At 40.9% G+C, this 21,378-nt stretch overlaps 4 protein-coding genes and 3 long non-coding RNA genes across 9 annotated transcripts; 3 read left to right on the plus strand and 4 right to left on the minus strand.

Annotated features, from left to right (window-relative positions):
- Positions 1 to 54: 54 nt before the first annotated feature.
- LOC134177173 (uncharacterized) lies at positions 55 to 7,933 on the plus strand. Of its 2 annotated transcripts, none has more exons than XR_009969447.1 (4): positions 55 to 839; positions 913 to 1,135; positions 7,486 to 7,716; positions 7,779 to 7,933. It is a non-coding gene; the product is annotated as an uncharacterized LOC134177173 (long non-coding RNA). The 2 variants fall into 2 exon arrangements; XR_009969446.1 differs by having other exon boundaries at positions 7,486 to 7,711.
- LOC134176879 (ficolin-2-like) lies at positions 1,722 to 2,873 on the minus strand. Its single transcript, XM_062643553.1, has one exon. It carries the CDS (start codon positions 2,849 to 2,851, stop codon positions 1,853 to 1,855), a length of 999 nt encoding a protein of 332 aa, XP_062499537.1. The 5' UTR covers positions 2,852 to 2,873; the 3' UTR covers positions 1,722 to 1,852.
- Positions 3,096 to 3,984, plus strand: LOC134177172 (uncharacterized). 2 transcript variants are annotated; one of them, XR_009969445.1, is made up of 3 exons: positions 3,096 to 3,205; positions 3,462 to 3,513; positions 3,569 to 3,984. It is a non-coding gene; the product is annotated as an uncharacterized LOC134177172 (long non-coding RNA). The 2 variants fall into 2 exon arrangements; XR_009969444.1 differs by having other exon boundaries at positions 3,103 to 3,513.
- A 364-nt stretch (positions 7,934 to 8,297) lies between the features above and the next one.
- Positions 8,298 to 9,329, minus strand: LOC134177673 (ficolin-2-like). Its single transcript, XM_062644448.1, has one exon. It carries the CDS (start codon positions 9,327 to 9,329, stop codon positions 8,331 to 8,333), a length of 999 nt encoding a protein of 332 aa, XP_062500432.1. The 3' UTR covers positions 8,298 to 8,330.
- A 4,217-nt stretch (positions 9,330 to 13,546) lies between these two features.
- Positions 13,547 to 15,164, minus strand: LOC134176869 (ficolin-2-like). Its single transcript, XM_062643545.1, has one exon. It carries the CDS (start codon positions 14,795 to 14,797, stop codon positions 13,655 to 13,657), a length of 1,143 nt encoding a protein of 380 aa, XP_062499529.1. The 5' UTR covers positions 14,798 to 15,164; the 3' UTR covers positions 13,547 to 13,654.
- A 1,776-nt stretch (positions 15,165 to 16,940) lies between these two features.
- On the plus strand, positions 16,941 to 17,777 carry LOC134177554 (uncharacterized). Its single transcript, XR_009969544.1, has 4 exons — positions 16,941 to 17,081; positions 17,142 to 17,199; positions 17,269 to 17,477; positions 17,540 to 17,777. It is a non-coding gene; the product is annotated as an uncharacterized LOC134177554 (long non-coding RNA).
- Positions 17,778 to 18,569: 792 nt separating this feature from the next.
- Positions 18,570 to 19,833, minus strand: LOC134176925 (fibrinogen-like protein A). Its single transcript, XM_062643607.1, has one exon. The coding sequence runs from the start codon at positions 19,823 to 19,825 to the stop codon at positions 18,773 to 18,775; it is 1,053 nt and encodes a 350-aa protein (XP_062499591.1). The 5' UTR covers positions 19,826 to 19,833; the 3' UTR covers positions 18,570 to 18,772.
- Between the last annotated feature and the right edge of the window lie 1,545 nt (positions 19,834 to 21,378).

The raw sequence follows: 21,378 nt of genomic DNA on the forward strand, positions 1-21,378 counted from the left end.
AAAATTTTAAAATTATTATGTATTACCTTTATTTTGTGTACTTTAAACATTTGAGTGACAAAGTCGAATGATTTGAAATACACTGCTTAGTTATTGAATAACAACTATAACCTGTAAAAGAAATAATAAATTGTTTACATACATTCCAATAAAGAAAATTAATTATAATTATAGTACAGCAGATCAACAATTTACAACGCTTGCAAAGAAATAATTTAATTAATTAATTAGTAAATGATTGCTGTATATATTTTTTGGTCTTTTAAATTAGCTACCTTACTTTGGGCAGCCACTTTTGGCTACAGACAGATCATTTTAACTAAGAAATTTGATATAGCAACTAAAAGCTTTGAGCATGCGTGGACATCTTTTAAGATTGCATGCACATCCTCGTTAAAATAATACAATAATTATTTTTCTACTGTATTCGCATCAAACTTGTTTTGCTATAGAATTGGTTGAAGCATGGTGGTCGATAGGCTCGAGTGTCCAGCCTGTCAACTCCCCCGCGGCAGAGAGATGACCGGCTGCACACTCCAGCCTAGGTGGTCGAGTAATAGTCCATGACTTCCTAACATGCGATTGTCCCGGATCATCAACACAAGAATTCAAAGATTATCAAACAAACTGGCATTTTAGTAACGTCACGGTCTCTGACTACGGAGAGGGCTAAGCACTTACGTTTACCTTTGCAGAAATGTTTTAAATTTAATATAAACCAAATATGTGCAACGACTGGTCTCCGATTGCTCGAATATCAACCAAGAAGCGAATTCTACATTCAAGACGCTATGAGAAGACAAGCTATAGCGAAAGAAACCTGGAACGAAATATTGAAGGTCGACTGCTCTAATAGAATGTATAGACAAAACCGAAATTGTGTGTTGATGTACGTGCATGTGTTTTCTCTAGGTTGTGTCTAGGGAAACTCTGGAGAATTGTTTCAAATTCCTTGCAGACAAACGTAAATGGGCTGAAGAAGGTGTTCTGTTTCCATGCATATTTGTAGCTGAGAGACCTCGTGATATGTAGACCGGTTGCCATGGAAACCGATTCTTAGATGATGGGATCTACTGACAACGGCTGTTTCACGCATGCTACTCTGCGCTAACTTAGCGTACGACGCGCAATTCAGGTATTGAAGTTTTGTGTGAAGTTGCATCCGGTAAACATCATTTAATTATATACTGTTATATAAGAGGAATCGCTTGCAGGTGACTTTGGAAAATGCTCAAGGCTCTAGTCACCACTGCTGTCTGTGGTTGTACCGATTTCTTATAGTATATAAGCTTACAGATACAAGTATCTAGCAACGTCCTTAATAGTATCCTTTGCATGCCGTCCACTACTGTATGATATCTGGACATCAGTATAAGACAATCCTCTACTAATATTCAAATATATTTTTTATTTTCTATCTTCTTAAATATTGTTATAACTATGGTTACAAGAAGTGTGTTTTTGACGCTATTTACGCACCATAATCGGAGCACTAGGGATTATACTTCTCCAAATCCATACTTGCGTATACCTTGTGTGTGTGTGTGTGTGTGTGTGTGTGTGTGTGTGTGTGTGTGTGTGTGTGCGTGCGTGCGTGCGTGCGTGCGTGCGTGAGTGCGTGCGTGCGTGCATGCGTGTGTGCGTGCGTGTGTGTGTATCTTGTAATCGCTTTCAACATGGAACTTGCTGTTATTTACGACCCAAGAACTTGAAACTTTGTATAACTGGCGCAAACACAAACAAGCTTTATTTTATCTGATGCTGTTGCAACTTAACTTACAGTATCGTGCGTTCTGTGCTAAAATATGTATTGAGTCAGCGTAAACGCTTTGTAAGTAGCAATAGATGTCATTTACGAACTAACACGCAATTTCATTTCTGTAAATTTGAGAGAAATGTTGGACTGCCAAGTATTCCAATTGATTCCCTCGGAGTTACTAAACCTTTCATTTTTAAAGTAGAGACCATTCAAGTTAGAATAAAAACAACTTTTGTGCCACCAAGCTCCTTTAGACAAAGTGACGCAGTTGCTATTATACTTGTCATTGTCGCTGTCTTTAGTTGTAAAGGCCATTCCATTGTGATATGCTAATGAATCGCTTGCATTTCCACTGTATGATGTAAAGGTCAGAGAATATTTACTCGACTCGTTACTTATCTGAAATCCTGCGTATTGAGCATGTACTCGACTGTCACTGAAATCCATTAGATCTATACGAAGAGTCTGTGCCTGCTTTGTCAATCTGTGTATTTTGTCTAATCCCAACCAGAATTCTCTATTCAAGTCTCCAAATCCGTTTTTGTAGTCAGACCATCCGCGGTAGAAGTCGACAGAACCGTCCTGGCGTCTCTGAAACACTGTCCAGCCACCACCGTCCGTCGACATATCACAGTACACTTGAAACGAGTCCAATCCATCTCCAAGGTCCAAAGTGTACACGCCGCTTAGCAGTTGGCCTAACTGTTTAGCCTCTTGACAACTTGTGTAACTTGTTTTATTGTCTGTATATTGTGACTGCAACTGATTGACCACTTCAGTCAGATTTGACAGTTTTTCTTCTATTTCCTCCAGACGCGAACAGCAGTTGCAGCTGCATTTGTTCTCTGGTGCTGGTCTTCCAGGCCAACCTGTTTTTCCACGGTCTCCTTTCTCTCCTTTTATTCCCACCATTGTTTTCGACATTAAACCGCTTGATGTACTATTCCCTCCAACAGAAACTTGCACATTGATTTGTGCAACCGTCACACTGCTGTCGCCTTTCACTCCATGCGAAACGACGTGTGAGACAAACATTAACAATGACAGCAAAATCCCCATTAGTCGATAGGAAATCATTTTAATCATCACCATCCAGCTGAATATGTGGACAGTGCTGCTGGGAGCCACATTTATAGCCATCGCGTCTTGACCTGTTTCCTGTCGCTTCACCAGCCTCTCCGTTTCCTACCAATCATGTGTGAGCCCACGCAGACGCTCACTCAATTCACAGAACGAAATTTTGGCTGGTGGCGCTTGCAACCAAGTTGCAATTACGTCATTAGACCTATTATGCGGGCGTGGCACTAACGAAGTTATCACGTCTCACGGGACACTGGGGTGCTGCTACTTTGATGTCTCGGCGTTTGTTAACCGCATGATTCCATAGCGAATGCAACAAGTTTTCTTTTCGAACCTAATAGCACGTATGGCAATGCATCGAATCAGGTAAGGCCACATTAGGAGTCCTGCTCTTATGTTTTGCGTCTTTTGCAGACATGAACAACCTCTTTCTGATCTCTGCCGTGACTCTGCCACGTTATTTTTAGTGATGATGTAACATTGGGATTTGACAGACGTGAATTGTGGGTGCAAACTAGCGTACGTAGTAGGATATCGACTAGACGTGTTCTGTGTGGTTACGCACTTAGCAAATGGTTTTGTTTGCACATCTTGAATACTTCCTACAATGTGCTTCATTTAGGAAATGACCTTCTCGAAGGCAAGTCTATAGACAAGTCTGGTGGTACTGAAAGGTAGGAAGGGAATGCATGATTTCATTTTGAGTTCTGACTGTACATCATGTTCAAGGAGTTGCTGCAGGAATTGAAGGAAAAGTAGAACTGCATCAAGTTACTTGAACGACGAATGAGAATGAAAGAAAATTAAAAAGTTGAGGCAATTCAGGATAATGATTAATGAAAAGATCTTGTTTACACAGGATTCTGCAGCTTTAGTAATTTTAAAGATCTCCTTTAAGTCGTCAGAGTAAGCTGCCAGTTCACTTATTTAAATACTGGTCAAAAGACATACAACTTTTGCAGACAGCCAATCGAGAAAATAATGTTCTCTTTCACCATTGAATGATTTGTTGCTAACTGTGGTTTCTCTTCCTTTCGGCCTAGAGAATCTGAGATGAAAGGCCTTCCTCTTGTTCACAACATTCTAGCACCTGAATCAACTCAATTATTGTTTTGTATATGACAATATATTGGTTTTCACTATCATTCTGGTCTACTGTGTCACATGCCCCAGGAGAAAACACACTGCCACTTGCTATTTCAACTTCATATTTATGGTGTAGTAATAATGGTCAATTACTCACAGCAATTTACCTACCTGCTGTCTACATTACAACGTCCAACACACACAATTAAAACACCTAGCCTACTTACTACGAACGTGACTTTGTACCCACAGTTCACGTCTGTCAAGTCCCAATGTTACATCATCACTAAAAATGACGCGGTAGAGTCACGATAGAGATCAGAAAGACGTTGTTCATGTCTGCAAAAGCTGCAAAACACGCAAGTGCCGGGTCCTAATGAGGCCTTGCCTGATTCAATGAATCGTTAGACGTGCTAGTAAAAAGTTCGAAAAGGAAACTTGTTGCTTTTGCCATAGACTCGCACGGTTAATATACACCGAGACATCAAAGTAGCACCCCAGTGTTCCGTGAAAAGTGATGACGTCGTTAATGTCACACCCGCAGAGAAGGTCTGAAATCCGCCATCAATCTAACCACAGAGATATGTTGACGTCATCGCCACGTGAATCAAGCGTCATGCGATATTTGGCGCGGATGAGATTGCAAGATGCTAACCTGTGCTCGCCATCTGTTGTGGCTACCCTGTCACGCTGGTAAACATGACAATTTGGCTATCGATGCTATATAGATTTCGCAATTGCAAACTTCATGATGCAGCCACTTATTTTTAACTAGAGTCATACTTCAATTATTGAACACTCCCCAATATCGGACACTGGCGTACGGAAACCAGACGAAGATTTCTTGTATCTACGGCGTGAATGTAGAGAGTAGTACCACGACGTGCTAGATTCAGCTCGATCACTTGCCGTATTGCAGCTGGTTCACGGTGACAAAACAGAACTTTTGCTGTTTTTCCTGTCCATTGGACACCCAATTAAATATCGGACAGCCGCCGGTTTTTGCTTTCGCCAGTACCAAAAAGTTCACTGTCTGCACCTTGAAATAATAGGTAGCTTTGTACGTTGCTCTTCAGGAAGCTGCAATTAAAAGAGGATGGGTCTTGTTCTCTGGTATCGGACACCCGCTTTGCTTGATGCGAATGCAATATAGGCGAAAACCGTGAATAATTGTGTTAATGTTGACTGCAGACGTCTACTAGATGCCCACCGAGCACGGAAAGTATCTGACTTGTCTCCATATTAAACAAAAGAAGTATTTACAGAGAAAATTAGATCTTAAAATGACTCTTATGATGCATATATTGGGCAAGATGTCAGATTACAAAATTAGAATAATCAAATGGCCTGCTGCAGTTTTCGATTTGTGTAATAATTAAGATCTAACATGATAGGTTTCCAACATTTCAACAACCACCCTATCAAAATGCAAATTGTTGCACTAAAAGATCAAAAGTATATTAAAACTTTCGAAAAGATTATAGGGTTAAAAATCATTGAAATGCTAAAGTTAAAATGATCAAAAGGGCACAGACCCGCACGTAGCCTCTTTCAACGTCCAGTCTTGCTGTTAATTACGACTCAAATTCTTAACACATTTGTAGCAGGCGCAAACACAAACGAGTTTTTATTTTTCTGATGCTATTGCAACACGACTACAGTAGAGTGCGTTCTGTGCTAATATCAATGTATTGAGTCAGTGTAATCGCTTTGTAAGTAGTAGTAGATGTCATTTACGAACTAACACGCAATTTCATTTCTGTAAATTTGAGAGGAATGCCGTCCTGCCAAGTAGACAAAACGATCCCAAGGTAGTTAGTAGACTTTATATTTTTCAAGTAGAGACTATTCAAGTTAGATTTATGACAATGGTAGTACCACCATGCTCCTTTCCAGTCTACAATTAACACAGTAGGTACTTGACCTAAAATAAAAACTAGTTTGTGTTTGCGTCTGCTACAAATGTGCTAAGGATTTGAGTCGTGATTAACAGCAAGATTGGACGTTTGAAATGGGTTACAAGCGGGTCTGTGTCCCTTTTGTTCATTTTGTCTTTTGCATTTCAATGTTATTTAAACCTGTAAATTTTTCAAAAGTTTTAATGTACTTTTGATTTTTTAGCGCAAAAATTTGCAATTTTTGTTGAGCAGTAATTCTATTGTTTGATAAGGTTGTTGTTGAAATGTTGGAAACCTATCATGTTAGATCGTAGTTATTACACAAATTGAAAACTGCAGCAGGCCATTTGATTATTCTAATTTTGTAACCTGCCATCTTGCCCAACATCATAGCCACATATAAAGTGAAAAAAATTGTCCCACCACTTTTACTTGGAACTATTTCACATAACCAATGTACTATACCATATAAGATGGAACATTGGCGGGAATTTATTTTGACTGTTTGCTAAATATTGACGATAAATCAGTAAAAGCATGTTGGCGGATTATATTTTAGCGGTACGACATCGTTGTTGGATAATATATGTACGATATTCCCCACCCATGCACTGCGTAGAGTCATCAATTATCGGACACTCCCCAATATCGGACACTGGCGTACGAAAACCAGACGACAATTTCTTGTCTCTAAGGCATGAACGTAGGGAATAGTCACATGGTAACACGACGTGCTAGATTGAGCTTGATCACTTGGCGTATTGCTGTTCACGGTTACAAACTAGAACTTCCGCAGCTTTTCCCGTATATCGGACATGTTTATCAAATATTGGACAGCCGCCGGTTTTTGCTTTCGACGGTACTACAGTTTACTGTCTGCATCTTGAAATAATAAGAACATGCAGCGTCGGATCCTGGAAATTTTTGAAAGAGGGGTTTCACCGTTAGCAGTTATTTATAGCATTACTAATTTTCTCTTTTCTAATGAAATTATTAAAATTATTAAACCAAGCCTATTGAAAAAGAGGGGGTTGCAACTTCCTAAACCCCTTCTAGATCCGGCCCTGTACATGTCTCTTCTGCTCGCAGTGATAACAACAGATCAGCAGCTTTGCACGCTGCTCTTCAGGAAGCTGAAGAAGAGGTGCGGATCGTGTTCTTAAGATTGCATGCCCATCCTCGTTAAAATAATCTTAACAATTACTCTTTACTGTTGTTTTTGTAGCAAACTTGTTTTGCTATAGAATTGGTTGAAACCTGGTGGTCGAGTGATAGCTCATGATTTCGTAACGTGATTGTTCCGGATCATCAACACAAAAACTTAAATGCTATCAAATAATTGTCATTTTAGTGATGTCACGGTTTCTGACTACTTAGAGGTATAAAGCAGTTGCGTTTCTCCTTGCCAAAAGGTTTAAATTAATTTAAACCAGATTTTTGCAACGGCTGCATGGTCTCGGATTGCCCAAATATCAAGCAAGAAGAGAATTCTACATTCAAGACGCTATTACAAGACAAGCCATAGGGAAAGAAAACTGGAACGAAATATTGAAGGTCGACTGGTTTAACTATAATGTTTAGACAAAACCGAAATAACTATTGTGTGTTAATTAATTATGTGTGTTGGTGTACTGTGCTTTACTATCTCTGGGTTGTGTCTAGGGAGACTATGGAGAATTGTTTCAAATACCCTGCAGACAAACGTAAATGGGCAGTGGAAGGTGTTCTGTTTCCATGCATCTTTCCAGCTGAAAGACCTCGTGATATGTAGACCGGTTGAACAAGTTTATGTAGAGACCGATTTCTAATTGGCGCTGTGATGGCATCTAATGATCCACGACTGTTTGGCGCATGCTACTTTGCGCTAACTTATCGTTCACATGCGCAGGTCAGGTATTAAAGTTTTGTGTAAAGTTGCCTCCGGTAAATCGCGTTTAATTGTATACTGTTCTAAGGAAATCGATCGGCTACGCATGCAGGCGACATTAGAAAGAGCCCGAGGCTCTACTCACTATGGTACGTTGTGCAGTAGCGATTTTATTCAAGATAGTACTAGCTAATTAGCTAAGTACATTATAAATAATTAGTGTGTTACGGCTGTCCAAGATTGGCAGGGCAAATAAACATTGAAATTTTGAACGTTGCTTCTCCTGTAGCATAAAAACAGTTTTCGTTCTAAGTGGACACCAAAAATTATGTCTCGGGCGGGTAAGAAACCCTTTTTTCAAATCCATAGCTGTACGTCCCTAGGCCGCTTGTAATGGCTTTTAATTACGACGTGTGTGTGTGTGTGTGTGTGTGTGTGTGTGTGTGTGTGTGTGTGTGTGTGTGTGTGTGTGTGTGTGTGTGTGTGTGTGTGTGTGTGTGTGTGTGTGTGTGTGTGTATCCTTGAAACATTTGTAGTAGGCGCAAACACATACAAGCTTCTTTCTTATCTGCTGCTGCAACACGAGTACAGTAGAGTATTGAGTCAGCGTAAACGCTTTTTAAGTAGCAGTAGATGTCATTTACGAATTAACACGCAATTTCATTTCTGTAAATTTGAGAGGAATGTTGTGTTGCCAAGTATTCCAAACGATTCCAGCGTATTTAGTAGTAGCCTTTTCATTTTTCAAGTAGAGAGTATTCAAGTTACAATCAAAACATTTGTAGTGCCACCATGGTCCTTTATAGGTAGTGGCGCAGTTGATACTCAGCTGGTCATTGTCGTTGTCTTTAGTTGTAAAGGCCATCCCGTTGTGATGAGCCATTGCATTGCCTGCGTTTCCACTGTATGATGTGTAGGCCAGAGAGTATTTACTCGACTCGTCACTTATCTGAAACCCTCTGTATTCAGCATGTACTCGACGGACACTGAAATCCATTAGATCTACACGAAGAGTCTGTGCCCGCTTTGTCATTCTGTGTATTTTGTCTAATCCCAACCAGAATTCTCCGTTCAAGTCTCCAAATCCGTTTTTGTAGGCAGACCATCCGCGGTAGAAATCGACAGAACCGTCCTGGCGTCTCTGAAACACTGTCCAGCCACCACCGTCTGTCGACATATCACAGTACACTTGAAACGAGCCCAATCCATCTCCAAGGTCCAAAGTGTACACGCCACTAAGCAGTTTGCCTAACTGTTTAGCCTCTTGACAACTTGTGTAACTTCTTTCTTTGTCTCTGTTTTGTGACTGTAACTGATTGACCACTTCAGTCAGATTTGATAGTTTTCCTTCGATTTCTTCTAGACGCGAACAGCAGTTGCAGCTGAATTTGTTGTCTGGTGCTGGTCTTCCAGGCGGACCTGCTTTCCCACGGTCTCCTTTTTCTCCTTTCATTCCCAGCATTTTTCTCGACTTCAAACCATTTGATGTACTATTATTGCCTCCAAGAGAAACTTGCACATTGATTTGTGCAACCGTCACGCTGTCTTCACTGCTGTCACCTTCTACTCCACGGGAAGCGACGTGTGTGACAAATATAAGCAATAGGAGCAGAAACCCGATTAGTCGATTCGAAATCATTGTGATCATCACCATTCAACTGTATGTCGGTTGTGCTGCTGGAGTCACTTTTATAGTCATCGCGTTTCGACCTATTTCCGTACTAATTACCTCTTCACCGTGTTCTCCGTTTGTTACCAATCACGTGTGAGCCCACGTAGACGCCCACTCAACAGAACGAAAAGCGGTAAGCGCGGAATTGCTTGCAAACAAGTTGCAAATTGACGTCATGAATTGCTTGCCCGTGTCTATCTACCGGTAAGCAGACAAATCTGCAATTTAGACAAACTTAGCAAACATTTTGCTTTCCCTACCGCTTTCTGACTGCCGTAACTTTGAGGTAGACTGACGCAATGATCGAGTTGTGGTTCCTCCCAAACGGGATCCCATTACAACTGATCATGAACACTTGATAAGTAACTCGCTTGTTGTCCAAACAAAATACAGTACATTAAGCATATAATTCCACTCTGATCGGCTAAAGGTATTCTGTCGAGATTGCATTTGGAAAGGGAGTGGTCACATCACGTGCTAAAGAGCCCTTCCTTCTCTTGCGCAGATTAGTCTAAACATTTCATTCTAGACCAAACTGCTCTGATTCTGGTTGAGTTCGAGCAAATATTTCTTTTGTCTACCCTACTAATATATAAAAGCTACGCACTCGTTACATGCAGTACTGTACTACTATAGAGCTGAATGCGTTAGATATGCATGCACGGGTACGGTGAATGTATTTGCAAGAAGTCTAATCGGCCTGGACAGGCACGACGGATTTAGCTTGTTTAACGGGCGTGACACTACTCACTCAACTTCCTTTGCTAGAATCCAGCCTGCATACGCCACTGCACTGTCGTCACTCAGTAATTGCTGCATGTGACTATTTGCTCCACGCTAAGCGACGTGTGTGACAACAGTAACGGTAGTCGAGTTTACGCCAGCACGTGGTCGAGCATGTGGATAGACATGAACGCGCGAGGAGAGTACTGGGTACGAGTCTAGATGAACTGTAGGCGCGTATCTTGCTGCGTACAAGTTGCAATTTGACAAATAAATAATATATTGCCTACTCGTAATTTACCGATAAGCAAACAAACCCGCAGTTTGTACAAATTTATCAAAGTTTGTGCTTGCAATGCGGTACCGTTTTCTGGCTGCAATAACATTGAGTAAAATGTTGTAATGAGTTACTAATTAAGGTTGTCTGTGACTCCATGGCTAAAATTTTTTGCATCGTACGCTGTGCGTTAACTCTGCATTGCTCGTTCTCATTGTATAGCTGCTACATTTATTGTTCGACTCATAAATAATTATACACGGCTATGTATAGTCAGACTAATGGTTGTCATTGTACGGCTGTCAATATTGGAAGAACATAAAATATTGCAACCGGTATCTAATATAGAATTAGCACTTAATTAGATGTAATCTATAAAAATTATTATAATGTTTAGTTTAAAAATTATTTTGGGCCGTTGCCTATTTCTTGGCATGAAAATAGCTTGGGTATTAAAATGTATAGAAATGTCAAGCTATATGTCGAAACGTTGTTACTGTCTTATAATATGGTCTGCATGCATGTGTCCGTTCATATATATCTGGACATCGAGGCACTAGGAATTTATGCCTCGGGCTGGTAGTAAACCCTTTTTAAAACTTGCTACGTCCCCGGACCGCTTGTAATTTCTTTCAACGTCAAGCTTATTGTTAATTACAACATTTTTAACATACGCAAACACAAACAAGCTTTTGTTTTGCCTGCTGATGCTGCAACTCGACTACAGTAGTGCGTTCTGTGCTAAAATTAATGAATTGAGTTAACGTAAACGCTCTCTAACTAGCATGTAGATGTCATTTACGAACTAACACGCAATTTTATTCTGTAAATTTGAGAGGAATGCGATCCTGCCAAGTAGACCAAACGATCCCACTGGCGTTAGTAGACTTTTCATTTTCAAGTAGAGACCATTCAAGTTGGTCTTATGACAATAGTCGTACCATCATGCTCCATTCCAGTCAACAGCCCAATTGCTACTTCACGGACTCTTAATGTTTAAGATGTCGTTGTCAGCATCCTTACTAAGGACCTTAGTGGTAAATTTCATTCCTTTGTGCCTAGCCAATGCCTCTCCTGCGCTCCCTTGTAACTAACATTCATAGTTCAGCAAGTACTTAATCCTCTCGTCTTCTGCTACGAATCCTGTGTATTTGGCATAAACTCGACGACCACTGCAATCTATTACATCTACTCGAAGAATCTGTGCCTGCTTTGTCAGTCTGTGTGTTTTGTCTAATCCCAACCAGAATTCTCTGTTCAAGACTCAAAATCCGTCTTTGTAGTCAGACCATCCGCAGTAGAAGTTGACAGAACCGTCTTGGCGTTTCTGAAACACTGTCCGGCCACCACCGTCTGTCGACATATCACAGTACACTTGAAACGAGTCCAATCCATCTCCAACATCCAACGTGTACACTCTACTCAGTAGTTTGCTAACTGTTTAGCCTCTTGACAACTTGTGTAACTTCTATCTTTGTCGGTATTGCTTTTCTTAGTTATGCTTTTTGTTTTATTCTCTGCCTTTTATGACTGCAACTGATTGACAACTGCAGTCAGATTTGATAGTTTCTCTTCTATTTGATCCTGTCGCGAACAGAAGTTGCAGCTGCATTTGTTCTCTGGTGCTGGATCTTGCAGGCGGACCTGCTTTCTCACGGTCTCCTTTCTCTCCTTTCATTCCCATCATGTTTCTCGTCATAAAACCATTTGATGTACTATTCCCTCCAAGAAAAATTTGCACATTGATTTGTGCAACCGTCACGCTGTCTTCACTGCTGTCACCTTTCACTCTATGCGAAGCGACGTGTGTGACAAACATCAATAATAACAGCAAAATCCACATTAGTCGATAAGAAATCATTGTGATCATCACCATCCAACTGTATGTCGGCAGTGTTGCTGCGAGTCACTTTTATAGTCACTGGGTGTCCACCTATTCCTGTGCTATCTATCACTTCACCGGCATCTCCGTTTCCTACCAATCATGTGTGAGTCCACGCAGACGCTCACTCAAATAATTTTAGGCTGTAAAAACGGGTTGTGCTTGCCAACAAGTTGCAAATTTACGTCAAGACCTTTACTGCTTGTGTGGCAGTCTGGCGACGTCATCGGGACACGGGGTGCTACTTTGATGTCTTGGCGTTTGCTAACAGCTTGATTCTAGAGCGAAAGCAACAAGTTTTCTTTTCGAACGTTTAGTAGCACGTCTAGCAATGCATCGAATCATGTAAGGCCTCATTAGGACACGGCTCTTTTGTGTTTTGCGTCTTTTGCAGACATGAACAACCTCTTTCTGATCTCTGCAGTGACTCTACCGCGTCATTTTCAGTGATGATGTAACATTGGGATTTGACAGACGTGATCGAACTGTGGGTATTAACTTTCGTACCTAGTAGGATATCAACTAGACGTGTGTGGTACGCACTTTGGTTTGCACCCCTTGAATACTTCTTAGAATGTGCTTCGTTTAGGGAATGACCGACGCGAAGATAAAGTGTAAAGACAAGTCTGGTAGTATGCTTACTGAGAGGTAGGAATTGACTGCATGATTTCATCTTGAGTTCTGACTGTGCATCATGTTGGGAGCTGCAGCAGGAATTGAAGGAAAAGCAGAACTGAATCAAGTTACTTAAAAGACAAATAAGAATGGAAGGAAATTGGAAAGTTGAGGCAATTCAGGTTAATGATGAAAAGATTTTGTTTAAACAGGATTCTGCAGCTTTAGTACTTTTAAAGATTTTTAATTAAAGCAATAATTATTTAGAGACAATTAGAAAAACCTCCTCTAACCACTCCCAACAATTCCCACGTTGTCTCTGTAATTTGTTATCGCGTTTTAGATGTATTTGTCCGTGTCTAGAGGTAGGGCGTGGTAGAAGTTTAGTCAAGTCTCGTTCTCATTGATTGTTATGGATCAAGAATAGTTACTTAACGTCTCTACGTTGCCATATACTTCATACTTAGACAATTGCGTTGGACCAAGATCTCGAGTCCGAATCTAGACGGTATCCCAAACTAGATACGGGACTCTATATTAAAACTTTCAAAAAATTTACAAGTTAGGTTTAAACAGCATTAAAATGTAAAATTGAAATGATCAACAGGGCCACAGACCCGCTTGTAACTCCGGAGTGTTAATTACGACTTCAATCCTTAACACATACATAGCCGGAGCAAACACAAACTAGCTCATATTTTCTGATGCTGTTGCAATACGACTAAAGTAGAGTGAGTTCTTCGCTAATATCAATGTATTGAGTCAGCGTAAACGCTTTGGAAGTAGCAGTAGATGTCACCAACTAACACGCAATTTCATTTCTGTAAATTTGAGAGGAATACCGTCTTGCCAAGTAGACCAAACGATCCCACGGTTGTTAGTAGACGTTTCATTTTTCAAGTAGAGACCATTCAAGTTAGATTTATGACAACTATAGTACCACCAAGCTCCTTTCCAGTTTACAGCACAGTTGGGACTTGAAGTACCGTATACAACTGGAAACCACCTCGAAGTCATCACGTCATTGTCTCTGTCCTTGGTGGTAAATCCCATACCCTTGTGTTTAGCCAGTGCATTACCTGCATTTCCACTGTATGATGTGTACACCAGGCTGTAATTACTCGACTCATTGCTTATCTGGAATTCCGTGTATTGAGCATGTACTCGACGGACACTGAAATCCATTAGGTCTACGCGAAGAGTCTGTGCCTGCTTTGTCAGTCTGTATATTTTATCTAATCCCAACCAGAATTCTCCGTTCAAGTCTCCAAATCCGTTTTTGTAGTCAGACCATCCGCGGTAGAAGTCAACAGAACCGTCTTGGCGTCTCTGAAACACTGTCCAGCCACCACCGTCTGTCGACATATCGCAGTACACTTGAAACGAGTCCAATCCATCTTTAAGGTCCAAAGTGTACACTCCACTCAGCAGTTTGCCTAACTGTTTAGCCTCTTGACAACTTGTGTAACTTCTGTTTTCCTGGCTTGTGCTTTCTGTCTCATTCTCTGCCTTTTGTGACCGCAACTGATTGACCACTGCAGTCAGATTTGATAGTTTCTCTTCTATTTCCTCCAGACGCAAACAGCAGTTGCAGCTGCATTTGTTCTCTGGTGCTGGTCTTCCAGGTGGACCTGCTTTCCCACGGTCTCCTTTCTCTCCTTTCATTCGCACTATTTTTCTCGACATCAAACCATTTGATGTACTATTTCCTCCAAGAGAAACTTGCACATTGATTTGTGCCACCGTCACGCTGTCTTCACTGCTGTCACCTTTTACTCCACGCGAAGCGACGTGTGTGACAAACATCGACAATGGCAGCAGGAAAATGATTAGTCGATTCGGTATCATTGTGATTATCACCCTCCAACTGTATGTCGGTTGTGCTGCTGGAGTCACTTTTATAGTCATCGCGTCTCTACCTATTCTCGTGCTACTCATCTATTGACCGTGTTCTCCGCTACTTGCCAATCATCTGTGAGCCCACGCAGACTGGGTACCCACTCAACAGAACGAAAAGCGGTAAGCGCGAATTTGCTTGCAAACAAGTTGCAAATTGACGTCATGAATTGCTCTTCCGCGTTCTCTATCTACCGGTAAGCAGACAAACCCGCAATTTAGACAAAATAGCAAACGTTTTGCTTCCTGTACCGTTTTCTGATTGCCATAACTTTGAGGTAGAATGACGTAATGATCGAGTTGTCGTTTCTTAAACGGGCTCCCATTACAACTGATTATGAACACTTGATAAGTAACTCTCTTGTTGCCCAAGCAAAGTACAGTATATTAAGCATATAGTTTCTCTCTGATCGGCGAAAGGTAGTCTGTTGAGACCGCATTTTGGAAAAGGGCGTGGTCACATCACGTGCTAAAGTGCCCGTCCTTCTCTAGTCTAGGCATTTCAGTCTAGACCAAACCGTTCTCAATCTAGTTAAGTTGGAGCAAGTCTTTCTCTTGTCTACTCTACTAATATATAAAGCTAAACACTCGTTACATGCAGTACTACCAAAGAGCTTCATGCGTTACGTATTCATGCATGGGCACGGTGCATGTATTTGCAAGAGTCCAATCGGCCGGGACAGGCACGGCGGATTCAGCCGGTTAACGTGCGTAACACTTCCCACTCCTCTAGTAAGGAACATTAAAACCTCTTTGCTAGAATATATCCTGTATACGCCACTGCAGTAGCTGTCGGCACTTAGTGATTGCTGCATGTCGCCATTCTCTCCACCTTTAAGTTAAGCGACGTGTGTGACAAACATTACCGGTCGTCGAGTCAACACAAGCACGTGATCGAGCACGTGAATATACGAGCGCAAGACAAGAAGACTGGGTACGAGTCTAACGGTAAGCGCGGATCTTGCTGCATACAAGTTGCAATTTGACAAATAATTAATAAATTGCCTACTCGTAATTTACCGATAAGTAGACAAACTAGCAGTTTGTACAAATCTAGCAAATCTTGTGCTTGCAATGCTGTGCCGTTTCCTGACTGCAATAACATTGAGTAAAATGGCGTAATGAGTTAATTAAGGTTGTCTGTGACTCCATGGCTAAAATTTTTTGCATCGTACTTTGTGCGTTAACTCTGCGTAGCTTGTTCTCATTGTATAGCTGCTACTTTTATTGTTCGACTCATAAATAATTATACATGGCTGTGTATAGTCAGTCAAATGGCTGTCATTGTATGGCCGTCAATATTGGAAGGACATAAAATATTCCAAGCCGGTATCGAATATAGGATTAGCACTTAATACACTTATTTATAAAGTTGAAATCTTCTGTTTCTTGTGTAAGGCAAGAGTGTGCCAGAGTAAAGATTCATGAGGACCATCATCGTGCATAGTAGGTCAACTGTTGTGTATTCATATGTCTTAATTAAATAATATGTTTTAAATAATTTGTTAGACACATTCTAAAGATGATGATAATTTGGAAGTGACAGCAAAATTAGCTGATGTAAGTTTGAATCCATATTTGTACAGAGCAAATAATACATGTAAATTATGCAGCTGTCTGTGTAGAGATTGAAGTGTAGATGTATGTACTAGAGTGTATGGATGGGTGGATGGATAGAGATTATTGTCTGTTAGTTCTAATCTAGTGATTTGAATGGTTGTATTCTTAAGTTATGTGCTGTGATTCCTGCATTTTTAAGATTTCAAACTTTCATTGTTATAAGTCATGGTAACTATAGAAGACATAAGAGATCCCTAAATGAAAGTCTTTCAATGTTTGAAGATCTAATTTATGATTCATCTGTAGCAGTATATGTATAATTTATGTATGGGTGTGTCAAATGCGTGTGTGTAAACGTGCTATTCCAGCATTATCTAGTCAAAGGAAGTCAGCAACAGGGTATACCTAGATCATTGCATGTGTAGACCACTTGTAATAGAAACATAATCAACTCTTTGATATGATATATGTTTAAACCTATCTCAAGTTACAGTCTAAATGAAATGGTGATTTGTTGGGTACAGTGTGTTGTGTAGAAATTATGTTTAGCAAAACTGTCATGTATTTGCATTAATCTATTCTTTAATTCAAAGTTGATATGATCTAAAGCTGTATCCTACCTTGTGTCAGTTGCATCACATATTACTTGTGTGTTTTAGTTTGGCACGAGTGAGGTATCCAAAGACCTCATTCAAACATTGCACAAAGACATGGTGGGTGTCATAGAACGACTGGACAAGATCATCAGTCTTTGGATTCTGCAGAAGTAATAGTTTGCTTGGAGGATTTCTCAAATTAATCATAACTATTTGTTTTGTCTCTGAAGAGAGACAAACCCAAGCAAGAGAAAGAAGAAATAGATGCTTGTGAGACTCCAGAAAGAGGTTAGGAACATTGTTGATTGTCTATTGAACCAAACTGCTCGTTGATTTTAACCCACCACGTATTTGTAGAATTGTTTATTGGTGATTCAAGCCTTAACGTGATGGCCAACAAGTTGGCTGTTACCAGGTCCACCATGAAGGCTGGTTGGAGGTCTCTGTTAGCCCTCAATCATGTGGATATCTTGTTTGATCAGGATTGCTTAAGCCGTTCGACTGCGTGTGGGTCTATAGACTCCTTAAAGAGGCACTAGACCCTAGGAAGATCAAAGCCATAAGAAGTAATATGATTGCATCAGGCTGTGATACTGATTTGTTTCAATAATTGTTTTGTGCATTGCAGGCCATTGTTTTCAAAAGTTCCCAATACACGAGGGAGGGACAGAAAAGGAGGCATGGCAGAACATGACACAGGCCATCACAGACAAGTGTTTGCTAGTTGCCAAAAGCTGTAAAGCAAATTAGAATTATTTATTTTTGAGTTAGACTATAACAGGGTCGATTAATTTCAAGATGATAGCATTTGCAGATCTTGATTATGGAGTTATTGTAACTTTGAATATAGCATCAAGGCTTTTTCTATGGCAGTTCTGGGTGAGCAACATGCGAGCGTATGGAAGTCGAAATGGCGGCGAATCGAAAGCGTGCACGAAGCGAGAACGAAGCGTATTAGCTGCGTTTTCGTCGCGAGTCCAACGCGAACACTCGCTGTCATTCCACGCGCAGCCCCGGCTAAACCCGAGACGCATTCGCTGTGAAGTCATAGTCAAATTCAGAAGTAACGATGCTTCGAATCGCTTCGACTACGAGTCGTGTTCGCGACGGCTATCGTCTAACTTTCGTCGCGAATACAAAGCGAAACTTTGTCACGGATTGTATATACACAGATTAAATGAGTTCGAGCAAATCTTACTTTTGTCGACTCTACTAATTTTAAGCCACACATTCTTTTAATTAATTGTACTGCTAGTATTAGAGCCGTCTGTGCACGGGCATATGGTGAATTTGCAATAAATCCAATCGGCCGGAAACGGGTAGGATAGATGCAAGTGGGAAATCTTCAATCTCTGAACATTTAGAAAGAAAACATTGTTTTGACTGACTTGACCAAGTGATTGCACGTAAGACTGCTAAATTAACCAAAATACAGCAACGTCTATTTTTTTAGAAACGGTATGGTTTTATACCTTTCTCTAGTTGGTGCATTAGTTAATTACATCACGAAATAACGCTAATCTTAAAACTTTAGTTGCATTTATTTCTTATTGTTGTGGCAGTCCAGCGTGACGTCAAGAGCACATGACATTGGTTATATATATACTCGCTTTATATAAATAGAATGCGTTGAGCAGTTGCGGTTGTATACATATAAAAGGTACAATAAAAAGCAAAGTCGTCAAACGGGAACAAAAATTTTTAAATTTGAATTTTATTTTAGCTCTAGCATAGCGTTCTTCTTACGGTAAAGCACTACTGCATTTTGCTGTTACTTTTTGCTGTTACAACGTATTACATTGCTTTGTATCAGAATCGTCGTGTTGAGTCAAGGCAAATTAAAAACACTACGAACCGTCGTTCACGAATGAAAACGCAGCTTCATTTCTGTAAATTTTAAAGGAATACCAGGTTGCCAATTAGACCAAACGATTCCCTCGTAGTTTTTAGAACTTGTATTTTTTAAGTAGAGACCATTCAAATTGGAATTGTGACAGTGACGGTACCACCAAGCTCCTTTGAAGTCAATAGCGCAATTGGCACTTGTCCAGGAATTGTGGCCCAGATTTATCATGTCGTTGTCTTTGTCCTTCGTCGTAAAGGCCATCCCTTTTTGCCAAGCCAATGCATCGGTTGCGTTTCCACTGTATGATGTGTAGGTCAGAGCGTAATTACTCGACTCATCACTTATCTGAAATCCTGTGTAGTTGGCATATACTCGACTACAACTGAAATCCATTAGATCGACTCGAAGAGTCTGTGCCTGATTTGTCAATCTGTGTATTTTGTCTAATCCCAACCAGAATTCTCCATTCAAGTCTCCAAATCCGATTTTGTAGTCAGACCATCCGCGGTAGAAGTCGACAGAACCGTCCTGGCGTCTCTGAAACACTGTCCAGCCACCACCGTCTGTCGACATGTCACAGTACACTTGAAACAAGTCCAATCCATCTCCAAGGTCCAAAGTGTACACGCCACTCGGCAGTTTGCCTAACTGTTTAGCCTCTTGACAACTTGTGTACCTTCTTTCATTGTTGGTGTTGCATTTCTTGGTTGTGCTTTCTGTTTCATTCTCTGCCTTTTGTGACTGTAACTGATTGACCACTGCAGTCAGATTCAATAGTTTCTTTTCTATCTCCTCCAGACGCGAACAGCAGTTGCAGTTGCAGTTGCATTTGTTTTCTGGCGCTGGTCTTCCAGGCGGACCTGCTTTCCCACGGTATCTTTTCCACCCTTTCATTTCCACCATTGTTCTCAACGTCAAATCATTTGCTGTATCATTCCCTCCAACAGAGTCGTGCATATTGATTTGTGCAACAGTCGCGCTGTCTTCACCTTTCACTCCACGCGAAGCGACGTGTGTGACAAACATCAAAAATAGCAGCAAAAACTCGAGTAGTCGATTCGAAATCATTGTGATCATCACCATCCAACTGTATGTCGGCAGTGCTGCAGGGGAATCACTTTTATAGTCATCGCGTTTCGACCTTTTCCTGTGCCATCTATCTCTTCACTGCGTATTCTCCGTTTCGTACCAATCATAACATTGTGTAAGCCCATATACGCAGACGCCCATGCACTCGATCAACAGAACGAAAAGCGGTAATCGCGGATGTGCTCGCAAACAAGTTGCAAATTGACGTCATGAATTGCTTGCCCACGTACTCTAGTCTACCGGTAAGCAGACAAACGGAGTAATTAGACAAACTTAGTAGAACTGTCTTTCCTGTACCGTTTTCTGAAGCCCTAGCGTTGCGGTAGAATGACGTATTGAGTTGCATGCATGTTGTACCGTCCAAACCGTCTCACTAGTCTCATTGGATGAATGACCAGTTTACCAAACGAAGTCCATGCAGTCTAGACGTATCAGTAAGCATCTAATTCAAAGTCGTTTAGATTGAGTTGACCTCCGAGAGTAAGTATTCAGCTCGGTGGTAATTGAAACTGGTACTAGACTATATTCTTTCAAACATAAACAGTAGCGTCATCACAATTATCAGACACTCCTCATAGCGGACACTGGTGTACGAAAACCGGAGAAAGATTTCTTGTATCTAGGGCATGAATGTAGAGAGTAGTCACACGGTAACACGACGTGCTAGATTCAGCTTGATCACTTGACGTATTACTGTTCACGGTGACAAACTAGAACTTCCGCTATTTTTCCCGTATAGCGGACACGCTCATCACATATCGAACGGCCGCCGGTTTTTGCTTTCGACGGTACTACAGTTCATTGTCTGCACCTTGATATAATAGGTACATTTCTTTTCTACTCGCAGTGATAACAACAGATCGGCAGCTTTGCACGTTGCTCTTCAGGAAGCCGGAAAAGGGGCGGGTCTTGTTCTCTACTAAAACTAGCGAACACACGAGTTTGGTTATGCGAGTGCACATAAGCGAGAACCGCGATGAATCGTGTTAATACTGACTGCAGACGTTTTGTATGCCCGACGAGCATGAAGAGCCTTTGACTTATTTCTGTATCGAAAGAATTAAATAACTAGCTAGCTAGCCGTCCGCAAACAAATGAATGAATCTTACAACTGAGAACACTTATAGCACTCCCTCATATAGCACGTCCTGAACATAACCATCGTTCGCGAACAAATAAATCTAGAGACAGCGGTAGGTTATAGCTTGAATCTCACCGGCGATACGTCGGGGGGGGACTGGGGAGGCTATAGCCCCCCAAACATTTTGGGCGTGTCATTCCGCTTCAAGCAAAACTATAATTTTAAGTTACTAAACAGTGACAGTCCGTGTAATCTCAGAGTAGTATGTTGACGATTGACGACGTTAATTGACTAGATCTCTTTGACATCATTATTTCAGTATGCTAGAACCAGTGTCGAGAAGTCGTGGACACGGAAGTGCGCATAACCATCACTTATTTGAGACGTTTACTATGCTATCCGACAACGGAAGACTCAAAGAAGACCGCATCAAGAAAGCATGCATAAGCCT

Source organism: Corticium candelabrum, chromosome 3 (assembly GCF_963422355.1).
Source record: "Corticium candelabrum chromosome 3, ooCorCand1.1, whole genome shotgun sequence".
Lineage (NCBI taxonomy): Eukaryota > Metazoa > Porifera > Homoscleromorpha > Homosclerophorida > Plakinidae > Corticium > Corticium candelabrum.